This window comes from Egretta garzetta, unplaced genomic scaffold (assembly GCF_000687185.1).
Source record: "Egretta garzetta isolate BGI_Z169 unplaced genomic scaffold, ASM68718v1 scaffold434, whole genome shotgun sequence".
Taxonomy (NCBI): Eukaryota; Metazoa; Chordata; class Aves; order Pelecaniformes; family Ardeidae; genus Egretta; species Egretta garzetta.
Genome location: NW_009259584.1, coordinates 554079 through 566699, shown reverse-complemented (window position 1 = coordinate 566699; position 12621 = coordinate 554079). Strand labels below are relative to the sequence as shown.

At 37.6% G+C, this 12621-nt stretch overlaps 1 protein-coding gene across 1 annotated transcript in view; it reads right to left on the bottom strand.

Annotated features, from left to right (window-relative positions):
• Positions 1-12621, bottom strand: part of DNAJC1 (DnaJ heat shock protein family (Hsp40) member C1) — a 73433-nt gene that overhangs the window by 35297 nt on the left and 25515 nt on the right. Inside the window, exon 8 of the mRNA XM_035893253.1 lies at positions 8071-8237. Coding sequence (XP_035749146.1) covers positions 8071-8237 — 167 coding nt within the window. The remainder of the gene's footprint in view (positions 1-8070; positions 8238-12621) is intronic.

The window sequence follows — 12621 nt, the reverse complement described above, 5'->3', positions numbered from 1 at the left end:
TCCCTTGAAGAACAATTTATAAAAACATCTGGTTTACACAGCACCTTAATCCTGCTAAGATACAAACTGCTTGCTTAAGGAATTAACATTTTTTAAAAGCCTGGAAACTGTATTCAGGTAATCCGTCATACGACGTCTGATTGGAACAAGCACCATGTTATTTGCTACTAAAGAAAAAGCATACTCAGATTTCAAAGCAGCACAGATGTGGGAAGATTCAAGGCAGAAGAGAGCAGGTGGCAGGCTAGCTGGCAATTATGAAATGTGCAAGATTATAAAATTACTAAGATTTAATTGTCAAAACTCTACTTTTTAAACTAACAAAATAATAATTTAGCATTTGTACAGCATTTTGCCTTTTAATGTTATAAAGCAGAGAGACCTCCTTTGTACATTTGAGGTTATTTTATATTGTTGTTCCACAGCCAGCTTTCAAATATAACCTTCATGATTAAAAAGCTCACTCGGTTACCAATATCCTACCTATGAAACACAGTGTTTTGATGGCCCAGGCTGAGAAAAATAAAAACACAAACTGCATTTTAAGCAGAGAAGAGTTCAGTACAAGATGAGCACAGCCTACAGTTCAACAACTGGGAAAAATGGTAACTACTTTGTTTCCAGCATCTAACATTAATTTGTGTAAAAACAATGCTTATGTATACTTTTGTTTCATGGTACTTTTAACAATCTTAGTTTAAGGGTAAAAAGTAAAGTGTAGCACATGCAGGAGATCCACGTTATCTAAGCTTCCCAAGCTCTGTGCACAAAAATAGTTTTTACTACTCCTGCTTTAGTAAAATCAAGCCAGGTGCTCCTGCAATATCAAAAACACCCAAATGCCAAGAAGTGCTGCAGGATAACATGAAAAACAAAAATAATGAGAAACACTATTTTCTATCCATACATCTGGTCCAGCTGGAAGGGATCAGGCACTCTTTCTCCACCTTTGTCTCCCCTTTACAGAGCAAACAAATATCAAAAGGTCAGAAGTATTCACCCCTCATTGAGGTAGAACTTGGAACTCTATCTTCAGAGACAAATGAGTCAAATAATGATATGGAACGAAGAAGAGATTCCAGTGGAAGAAGAGGAGCAATCTGTAAACCAAAAGGAATTATAATCCTGGTCCCACTGAAGACAACAATAAATCTCCCATTGATTTCTCAAGGGCCAAGATTTTCATGCAACAACAACATTACTCACATAAACAATGAACTCTCATGAAAACAATGTGTCTTACAAATCATGTAAAATCAAATCAGAACAAAGAATATGAGAGAAATCCCACTGGGAGAGAAATTACTTGGCAATGACTCATCAATAGAATGATTCCAGAAATGGTAAATACATATATTCTTGCATGAATATCTGCAGAAAAGACAGAACAAGATGTAACAAAAAATGTCCTCTAAGAAGTTGCTCTTTTTTCTTCCAGCTCCACATAATAGTTTGCCCAACAGGAAAGTAAAGGGTTAAACGGCTACAAAGTAATGCAATCCTGGCTTAACAACATATGCAGGCCACAAAATAATGCAACCTAGAAGGAAGCCCAGAGTAACATTCCCTCTAAATTTTCCTTAATTCCTAACAAGCACACACAGAAATGCTTTTTCCAGTCAATTTCTGGTGACAGATAAAGAAAAAAAAATCAGAAGCTTGAGCTAAGTAAATTAAGCTACTTATCGCCTTTTAACAAAATGAAAGAAGATCTAATCTGGGAGTACGAAACAAAAATAATTTTAGAAATAAACTTTTTCAGTATTTGCTTTGAAGAGCTTTGTTATCAGTATGAGAATGAGCTTTTTAGCAATTCTTCTCAGCTTCGTAGTCACATGCACTTTGCATGAATAGTGTAAACAGTACTACATGAATATGCAATTTAGTGCTAGGTAAGTATATGATTTCCTATATAGAAAAAAACACTCAAGAGTCTCATTTCCATGCTCTCAAATACAATTGAGTCTGCTCACACTATTTTCAACACGGAGTTTAAGAACAGGATAGATGTTCTTAAACCAAAGAAAGGTTTCATAGATGGTCTAGGTAACATGCTCTAGCTATGCGTCTCCCCCTACATGTGCTCCCAAATCTGCATTTAGACATCCTGCCTACAAATTAAATTTAATATTTCTTTCTCTCCAAATTTATGAAAGGTAGTAAGTAATGATAAATGATTATGATTTTACCTAAACGAAAAATTTCTTTTTATTGCTGATCTAGTCTCCCTGTTAATTTTTCTTTCTTTCTGAAAAGTGCAATGATCAAAACTATACAAAAAGTCCTAGGGGTGGACGGAACACTGCTACAGAGAAATGCAGCAAAATTACCTCTCAGTTCTGTAATACTGAATATTATCTGAGTATCTCCCAATAGCTCACTTTCTTTCAATATTCCGTTCTAAGTAGGGAGTAACAACATAGCAAGACAAGCACCTTATGGAGATAAATTCAGTGCCTTCTCAAGCTAAGACAGAAGAATAACTTTACTACCCTATAAGCAAGTTTTCAGCCAGCTATGAAACCTTATGAAAAATCGGAAAACACTCCTCTTTCTACATCCCTTGGTAGATCATTTTACCTTGCCTAAGGAGGAAGCTGTGTTCTTCTCTATAGCCTCTTCCTTATCTACTTCAATACTTAAACCCTATGGAACAGTAATCAACAGTACATTAATAGCTTCCATATCATATTCAGACACCAAATGTTTCTAAGCAACTATCAATAAAAATTAGTAGACCAATCAAAAAAACATGCTGGTACTCCAAATTGCATTTTATATTATTTTCCATGTACTTTTACATTGCTGCTATTTCCTTTTGAACTGACATTTAGGTCACTTAGTAGGGTGGCAGTGGCATATATTTTTGTCCTTCTTAAAAAGGACAATGCCTGCTCTTCAGTCAGGATAATACTTTGAATGAATTCTGGGGTGAGGACTAGCCCACAGAGTCTTCTGACTCTGAGATTAAAACTTTACCTCTCCATTAGAGATGGTAATTCTCATTTCCAATCAATTTTCATTAGCCTTTACTTAGAAGATCATCTTCAATAAACACTGAAGCAAATTATTCATTTTATTCCAAAGCCATCCCCAGATCATGATTAATCTTGATTCCAGCCCCTCTGCCCAACTCCTCTTGACCTATTTCTTTACATCAACTTTTATATTTTTCTTCTATTTGGTTACAATATCCAACAGCTTAACTTTTGTCAAGTTGTACTTTATTCCCATACCTCATGACTTATCAGACGTATTGAAAAGATCAGGAAAACCTTATTTTTTTTTGAAGCCCGGGACACTGGCTTCTGAAACCACCAATTTTAAATCCATCAAGCCCTTAAAAGAAACACAAATATCCTTTTTCTTTACAAATACAGAATTCCAGTTATTGTCAATAATTAGTAATATTTATTTTACAAAGAAAATTGTCATTTTATTTTTCTGCAGTGACAAAGTCACACTCTTGCTCTACAAAGAAAATGTAGAGCTCTTACATAAGCTTCATGAAACAACGGTGAGTCAGCTACTTCCGAAAGCCATGACCTTCTCCATGTTGGCAAATCTACTTTACAGAGCTATTTAGTTTATGATAATGTTACTCCCTAAGCTAATATCTGTCAGAAAAATACCCAGATTCCTGTTGCAGATGGAACAATAAAAATCTTAATTTTTTTTATACAGCTTTGACTTACTAAATTCATAAACTTAGACTTCCAAAAAGCGCAAACGTACTCTTCCAAACTGGAAGAAACATTAGTAAACAGCTTATAGGACTATAGCCCATGAGCCATTAAACCAGCTTTCAAAAAGCAGCCCCAAAATGAAAGGAACTTAAGCATTCAAACATCATCATGTATTTAAAGGAAAAAAAAAAAATCATCACAGGGACTGATTTCAACCTAACAACTGAACATAATCTAAATTTTTATCAAACTGGGCACTCTGCATGGTACAACACTTCCAAAACACTACTCCATGGATTACAGGCACTTCCTAAGGTACAAGATGTCAACAGTGCAAAGCAGTTCATGAACAATATGAAAAAAAATTGTAATCACCTATGCTCAGGATACCAACATCAGGGACAGCAACTCCACTTCCTTATTTCTGGATGGATGACATGGTAACATAGTATTTTATCAGGCTACTTTGATCTTTCCACATGGGTAACTGTTCTCAAGTGTGGTTGACTATACATATTCCACATAGAATCATAGAATGCTTTGGGTTGGAAGGGACCCCTAGAGGTCATCTAGTCCAACCCCCCTGCCGTGAGCAGGGACACCGCTAACTAGATCAGGTTGCTCAGAGCCCTGTCCAACCTGGCCTTGAATGCTTCCAGGGATGGGGCCTCCACCACCTCTCTGGGCAACATGTTCCGGTGTTTCACCACCCTCATTGTAAAGAATTTCTTCCTTATATCTAGTCTAAACCTACCCTGGTTTAGTTTAAAACCATTACCCCTTGTCTTGTCACAGCTGGCCCTACTAAAAAGATTTTCCCCATCTTTCCTATAGGCCCCCTTTAGGTATTGAAAGGCCATAATCGGGTCTCCCCGCAGCCTTCTCTTCTCCAGGCTGAACAACCCCAACTCTCTCAGCCTGTCCTCATAGGAGAGGTGCTCCAGCCCTCGGATCATTTTTGTAGCCCTCCTCTGGACCCGCTCCAACAGTTCCATGTCCTTCTTGTGCTGAGGGCTCCAGAGCTGGACGCAGTACTCTAGGTGAGGTCTCACCAGTGAAACTTGAGTCTGACTTTCGATATGACAACAGCAGGTTCATAGGCTCATCGTGACAAAATCCAGAGCCCCAGCCTGGGCTTAATGTGCAGTTTTTAATGTGTCTGTTTGAACAACCGACTCCTTCTAAACTCTTATATTGGAGGTGCTCCTCCTTAAACATCATCAACTTTGCTTCCTGTAAAAAGTAATGCAACTTTTTGTGCCCTGTGCTCTTTGAGGCATTGCATATCTATTCTTCCTGCCCTCTGATAAAGAAAATGGTGCTGCCAGAAGATAATATGTTTCCCTTAGTGAGTGCTAGTTATGGAGACACAGTGTAACCATTGTTCATTTCTCTTCCTATTCCAAGTTTTATCCAGGCGACCATCCAGCCAGTTCCTTATCCACCGAACAGTCCACCCATCAAATCCATAGCTCTCCAATTTAGAGAGAAGGATGTTGTGGGGGACCGTGTCAAAGGCTTTGCAGAAGTCCAGATAGATGACGTCTGTTGGTTTTCCCTTGTCCACTGATGCTGTCACACCATCATAGAAAGCCACTAGGTTTGTCAGCTATCGTGAAAGAAAGGAAAAAAAAAAAGCTAACAAGCTTTCTCATGAGTGAAGCGTGACAATCCCAAGAAAAAGTCTGGTACCAAAATGATTTATGAAAGAGCAACCTTTTCCTAAGACAAGCAGAACTGAGAGGTGAATGTTACTGCTGTGGTTTAACCCAGCAGGCAGCTAACCACCACACAACCGTTTGCTCACTCCACCGGCCTTCATGGGATGGGGGAGAGAATCAGGAAAAAAAAAAAAAGTAAAATTCATGGGTTGAGATAAAGACAGTTTAATAGGACAGAAAAGGAAGGGAAAGTAGTGATAATAACAACAACAAAACAAGTGATGCACAATGCAATTGCTCACCCACCAACTGATGCCCAGCCTTCCTGAGCAGCAGCTGCTGCCCCCTGGCCAACTCCCCCCAGGTTATACACTGAGCATGACGTGATATGGTATGGAATACCCCTTTGGCCAGTTTGGGTCAGCTGTCCTGGCTGTGCCCCCTCCCAGCTTCTTGCTGGCAGGGTATGAGAAGCTGAAAAGTCCTTGCCTAGTGTAAGCCCTGCTTAGTAACAACTAAACCATCAGTGTGTTATCAACACTGTTCTCACACTAAATGCAAAACACAGCACTATGCCAGCTACTAGGAAGAAAATTAACTCTATCCCAGCCAAAACCAGGACAGTTACACAGCACTTGTAGGCCCATGCAAGAAGCAGAAGACGGATGTGTAACGGCAGAAAACACATCTTTCTAAAACGGAAAAATGTGTCGAATGACAGTTAGGAACAATTCACTTGTGGTACAACCATTTTCCTAGTGAGCTTACTACAAATCATACAACACAGACATTCTCATATTGTCATACAAATGGCTCCTACAAGCTACTAGAGCCAGTAACATACATTCTCCATTTCTTTGTACAGTTTATGAATCTGTTTCTCTCCACTATCGTATTAAACGTTGACGTTGCATTGCAGTAACATATTAGCTGTCAAGGAAAAGAAGCATTGCAGTTTGTTCAGGTCAAACACTTTACCCAGACAGTATACCTGCAAATTGCCTGCTTGTCCCTAAAATGTTAACCCCATTTGTAATAGAATCTAATTAAAAAAATAAACTCATGAATCAAAGTGATGAGATGCAATACTGAACCTCTAGGTGCAAACATAGAAAAACAAGTTACTTACCTTTTAGTAACAGTTCTCTGATATGTTTTAATTTCTGACTCCTGTTTCTGAAAGGATGTACCTACAACTTGTTCTCTTAGCAGTTGACTCTGAAGACACAACTTCTATATACTCTGTGTAGGAGGTGCAAAATTATAGATGGAATAGGCCCAGTCTTATTCAATTCTTCCATTTTCATAGAAATCGAAAGAAAGACTCAATTTCCATCAGAGGGGAAGGTGAATTTGGGGATCCAGACAGGCAAGCATGCAACTAACCCAAGCTACTGTAAACAAACAACACATTTTTTTCTCCTTTGATCATTTGCCCACACAGCCTGGTAAACAAAGCTGATTCAGAGATGCAACTAACAGGAATCCAATCCAGGAGCGCCTCTTGAGTTAAAGGTAAACACAGCAATGACTGTATATATGCTCTTAACTCCCAGGCATCTATAGAATTAAGTACCAGAGTTCTTACTTTCTCTAAGCATGTGAAAATGAGCTACAGTGTTTAAGAATTCAGCACTTCAATCCCTTACATAGAAGTCAAAAGCTAAGTGTATTTGCAGAACAGATTTGTTACAGGAATATAAAACTAAACATAATGCAGTTGTAATAAATAATACAGAAAGATAAAAGTAACAGCAAGATAAAATTAGCAACTGGGATGTCACGAAGCTTGGGAATCCAGTAATGGTAGATGACTGAACAGGTTATGTAAAATTCAAATTATTTTAGTAAACATTTTAGGCCTGGCTAAAAATGGGAGGGATTATTTTTCACAGGCTTGAAAACAACTAAGGAGTAAGCAAATCTGCAACAGAGAGGAATCAAACAAATGACAGCAGAAACTTCTTTCACTATTTTGATGCCAAAGTCAATGTGTTGTCCTAACTCCACTCCAAACACACCATCATTCTCATCTCAGTCTTCCAGGCAAGGCAGATTTGCAATCAAGAGACGAATTTATAACATTTCTTCTGTCACCTGTGTATCTCAGTTCTAAGATGAAAACTACATTTTCAAGCCAGCATGTTTTAATAAAATTAACCAGAAGATAATGAAACTAACTGCCACTAAGAACCCTTATCTCTAAGTAGCCTAAGTTGAAGTGTTAGGACTTTTTACGTAAGTCAGATGAAATGCACATAAGTACATAAGCAGTTCCATAATCCAAACCCTGGATATTAAGAAGCAAAAGGTTCTTCTTTCTTTTTCCTTCGCTTTTTTTTTTTTTTAAATAAATAGAGAGGGGTTTATTCTTGCAAGCACAATGTTATTAACTGCAATTAAGAGAAAGAACTAAGCCTCATATAACTTGACAGCATTATGTTCTACTAATTTCTAGTGAACACTAATAGTATTTATATTAGAAAGCATAGAGAACATTCAGATATTTTAACCAATGACATACTATTATAAGAACATTTCCAGTATCATTACACAAATTACACTGAACATCGATATAAGCTTGTCTGCTTGACAATTAATACTTCTCTAGACTTCAATGGTATATGAATACTGTGGTGGCATACATTATTCCATTTTCTTAAGAGGCAAGCAAATGAATCAACATTTAAATTAAGTAACAACATGAAAGATTTTGAACTTACCTTCTTTTTTTGTGTTCTGTTCCTGCCTCCCAACCAATCATCCATCTGCTCCTCGATCTCTTCAATTGAAGCTCCATGATCATATGATGGTATATATGCACTTGACTCCAGAACCGTGTATACAGGGAATTCTGATTTTGGTTTCTTGACTTTAGGCTTCTTCTCCTCTATACAAAAGTGAAAAAGAAGAAGAAAAAGTAATGCTACTAACACTGCAGAGAAGTATAATTCAGAAGCAGACTTAGCTCCTCAACTCTTGATGATATATTAAAATTTCCACTGAGGAAGGGGCGTCAATTTCTTTGTTAGAAAGAGAATTAGTGTTTTGCATTAAAATTTTATTTTTAGGAAAAGTAAATAGCAATGCACACATTTAGCCCCTCTTCTATCTGAACTGTGCCTCAAAGGGCCAAATAAGGAGCCCCTCAAAAACACAGTTAGCCCTTGTCACTGCTACACCACCTGGCAATTAAGATTAGTACAGGCAAAAGCACAGGGAGTTGTTAAGATTTCCAAAGCCTAGCTGGCTTCAAAGAAACTGGCAAAGGTAGAAAGGTGCGTTTTCGACAATTTTGTATTACTTTATGGTCAGCTGTGTGGAGTAAAAGCTTCTGAGTCAATAGATAGCTTGTCTGTTCTCAGATTTCTGTAGCTACAAATACCTCTGTTCTAGCACTTACACATTTAGGAAGATTTAAATGTTGGACTTCATTTCTCAAATTGATCACTGTTTTCTGCTCTGTCTTTCAAGTGGTATTAAATTAAATTAAAGCAAACTTAGGGGAAAGCAAAGAGGGATGACAACAACCACCTAAACCCCAGCAACTGAAAACATATCCACTATATAAGATGATCTCAAAAGAAAGATTTAAGATTGATTGAAATTTGCCAGAACTTTAGGAAAGACAAGAGGATGAAGATCAGAAAAAGAACCTTGAACACTCAGAAAGCATCCAGAAACCTCAGGTATGCCAAGTGGGACTCTTTTGGGTTTTCCTCATTCTTTTAAAAATATGCTGTATTCACAATAACTGTATGCTCCTTAGGATGCTACTGAACTGGAAGAGCTGATCTAACAGCTGGCTGCAGCCAAAAGAGGAAAGTTCTGCTCTGCCTCCACCTTTCCACTCTCCACTGTGTGCTTATGTGCCCCTCTCTCTTCTGCCTGTGCTTTGATAGTCATCCAACCACTTAGCAAACTAATTCAATTCACCAATCTAGTAGAAAATTACTCCTTTACACTCAAATGAAAAGAAAGAATCCACGTCATTTAAAGGTGGTGGGCAAGGAAAAGGAGAACCACACTTCACAGCAGCAGTGGGCCATTAGATCAGCTTATCTGCCTTTGCAACCATGCCCTAATACTTTTCTGAGCACCAGAAGAGAAAAACATGTTTTTCAAGAAAACCTTAAAGAAAAAAAAAAAAATAGAGAGGAGGACTGCTGTTCCCTACCGACACTGATGCAGAATTCCTTTTACTAACAGCTACGTGTGCAGGAACAAAACAGTGAAAAGACTCTACAGACTTGACAAACTCCAAGCAACTGAATACTTCAGAAAACAATAAATGGAGACAGAACTGTTTCATGGTACCTTCCAGAATTCCAAAAAGAACAAGAAATTCATACAGAAGTTGAAAGTTAACAGAATGAACCATGATTTTTTAAATTTTTAGATGTACGTTGTTCAAAGACCTCTTTTTTTGAAAAATTTGTAACTTTGCTTGTAACTGTCAAATTACTCAATAAATGAAATACTAAGTAAAAACTTGTATTTGGATTTTTTTAGCATCCTTCTATAGGTAAGCATAGTAAATATAATTAAATGAAATATACTCCCCAAAAAACAAAACTAAAAGGAAGTCCAAAAAAGCTAACCAGCATTTCTGTCATTTTTCAGATGTCATTAAAGACAATACTGTTGCAAAATTCTTTTCGTCTATTTCAAAAGGTAGTTTTTATACCCAAATCACATATATTAACCATTATCTCATTTTTCTCCAAAGCTGCCACATGCAATAGCTTCTGGAGTCACGAGTTAACATTTGCAAGGATAAGTAACAACAGTTTCACCAGCTATTTACTGCAAACATATACTGGCAAAAATATTCTAGGAAGTAACCTTAAATGACAATTTCCACTACTCTATTTCAATCCTGCAAAATAATCAAGCACACTGCATGTGTTCACTGGGAATTATTTAACAGTGGAGACACACCAAGGCAGTTGGATTTTCCTGTATCTTGCACCCCATCAGCTACTGTTCACTCATTTTTCACTCTCAAAATATGCAAATAGTTAAAGCCTGAGTGCATCTAACTAACATTTAAAAATTAAGAGCCTCATCTGCAAATAGGTCATCTAAAACTCCTTCCGTAGTTTTAGAACTAATTCTGTAACAGTATTTCCAGAAGGCACTGCACCCCACTTTAAAATGAGGTATCAAAGACAGCATCTAGGCTTTCTTCAGGCAGTTAAGTGAGAGAGGAAGACCTAACACAGATAAGGCACCCTGCTGTTTGCTGACCATCAAAGGGACGAGAAATCCTGCCTAGAGAAGATGGCTGTACAACCTCAAACAAGCACTCAACCAGAATTAAAAAAAACCCTGTCTCTACTGTCTCCCGTGCATATACAAAAAGATGAAGGAGTTCAGCGTATTCCTTACACACCACAACGGCTATCATATTGAATTAAAAAAAAAAAATAAACAGAACTGAAGTCACAGCACCTTTGACACAGGGCTCCCAATCACCCATTGACAACAGTTTCACCTCAGAATTTTCAAAAGCCACTTTTTAGAACAGGAAAGCACATAAAAGTGGTTTAACGGTAACATCATAAAGGATTTTAGATAGGGGAAGCTCAGAAGTTATGTTCAGAGGTAATGATGTACACTATGAAGCATCAACATAAGGCAGCCAAGCACTGTTGTTTTTCAGGTGAAGATGGAAAAAGCAAAAGAGATCACTGAAACAGAAGTCCACAGCAGATACCTAGGAAGAAAACCTCTCTCCTTCCATGTTCTTTTCATTATCAGCAATTCAACAGGCAGCCCAAAAGACCTTTCCGACCTGACCTGGTGCTCTCCCTTGAAGAGAATAAGGATCAGGTTTTCCAAATAGTAGACAATGCCTAGACAGCTGAATCCTACATCTGCTAAGGCTTGACAGCCAGCCAGGAAGCTGGTGCTGCTCCCTCCACCACAACCTACAGCAAGGATGTGTTTGATGGTGCTGACAGTAGCAACAACTGCAGCTGTGATTCAGAGTTTCGAAACACAAGTGTTGCCTTAATACTTAGTGTCATCTTCTAATGGTGCTGGCTTTAGACTTTCTGGCCTTCCACTATAATAGAACAGGCTTTTAAAATGCATTTTTCTCCTCCAGTCTCAAATATTGTTCAAATATTTTGTGTATAAATCCAACTGAAATGCAGGAAAAACATACAGAAAAAGATTTCAGAGGTTCTCCCCAGTTTTGTGACAGCCTACTCGCTGTCCACTGGAGATGCAATCAGACCACTATGACCTGTGCAGGCACCACTACCCAGCGGACCTCAACTATGACCAGAGTTACTGGTGCTCTCACAGCTAAATGCAGAGAATGGAGAGAAACAGTCCTGGTGAAACCAGAGCCTGACTTCAAACTCAGTAGGGTAAATGAATAGCTTACTCTCACTACTATTTTCTGGGAATGTTATGTATTTTAATTGCCAAATTACAGTATAGTAACTTTTCTAGTTTATTAAATAGAATAATGAAAACAGGCAACAGCAGAAAGTAAATGGATAATTCAAGATCGTAAGCACTATGGCAATTGTTTGATATGTACCACTTCAAATAAAATGTTCGGTATTTTACATGTGTTATAACTTCTACAGAGTTCTAGTCCTTCTGAAACAGAAGAAATTTTATCATTTGCTGAATTCATACTGCAAGGATATTAATTTCTATGAGTAATTTCCACCTTTAGAACTATCAAATTCTTTACCAGAAGACTAAATTTGACTGTGTATTTAACAACTTAAGAGTTGAAAAAAAGAGATATAGTTTGTCCCCTATGTTTGAACAGTATATAAACACACCCATCACTGGGATCCCTAGACTTTAACAGATTACAAATAGCTAACACTCTTACCTGTGCAGTACTTTACGTTTCTAAAGGCCTCCATAACTATTCCAAGTACTGGCTATACATTTTACTAGCTTATGGCGCCATGATCCAGGTTTTGAAGTTTGATGAATTACTTGCACATAATCAGATACTTTGACCTTCCTTGTTAGTCCTTCCACCTTGTTACTACATTAATTTTATCAGTGGCAGAATTAATAGTATCTGGCTAATGGTTATTTGCTTTAAGATATATTGGCTGTCATTTTTTTAGAAGATAAGGAATCAACTAGCATTTTGGAATGAGTGCCATGTAAGGCAACAGTGATTCGTTTTCCATAATAAATACCAAAGGTCCATATTTTAAAGTTTTCAGAAAAGTGTATACTGATTTTACCTGCCAGCTGATATAAAGAATTCAGAGAATTTTTCACAGAAA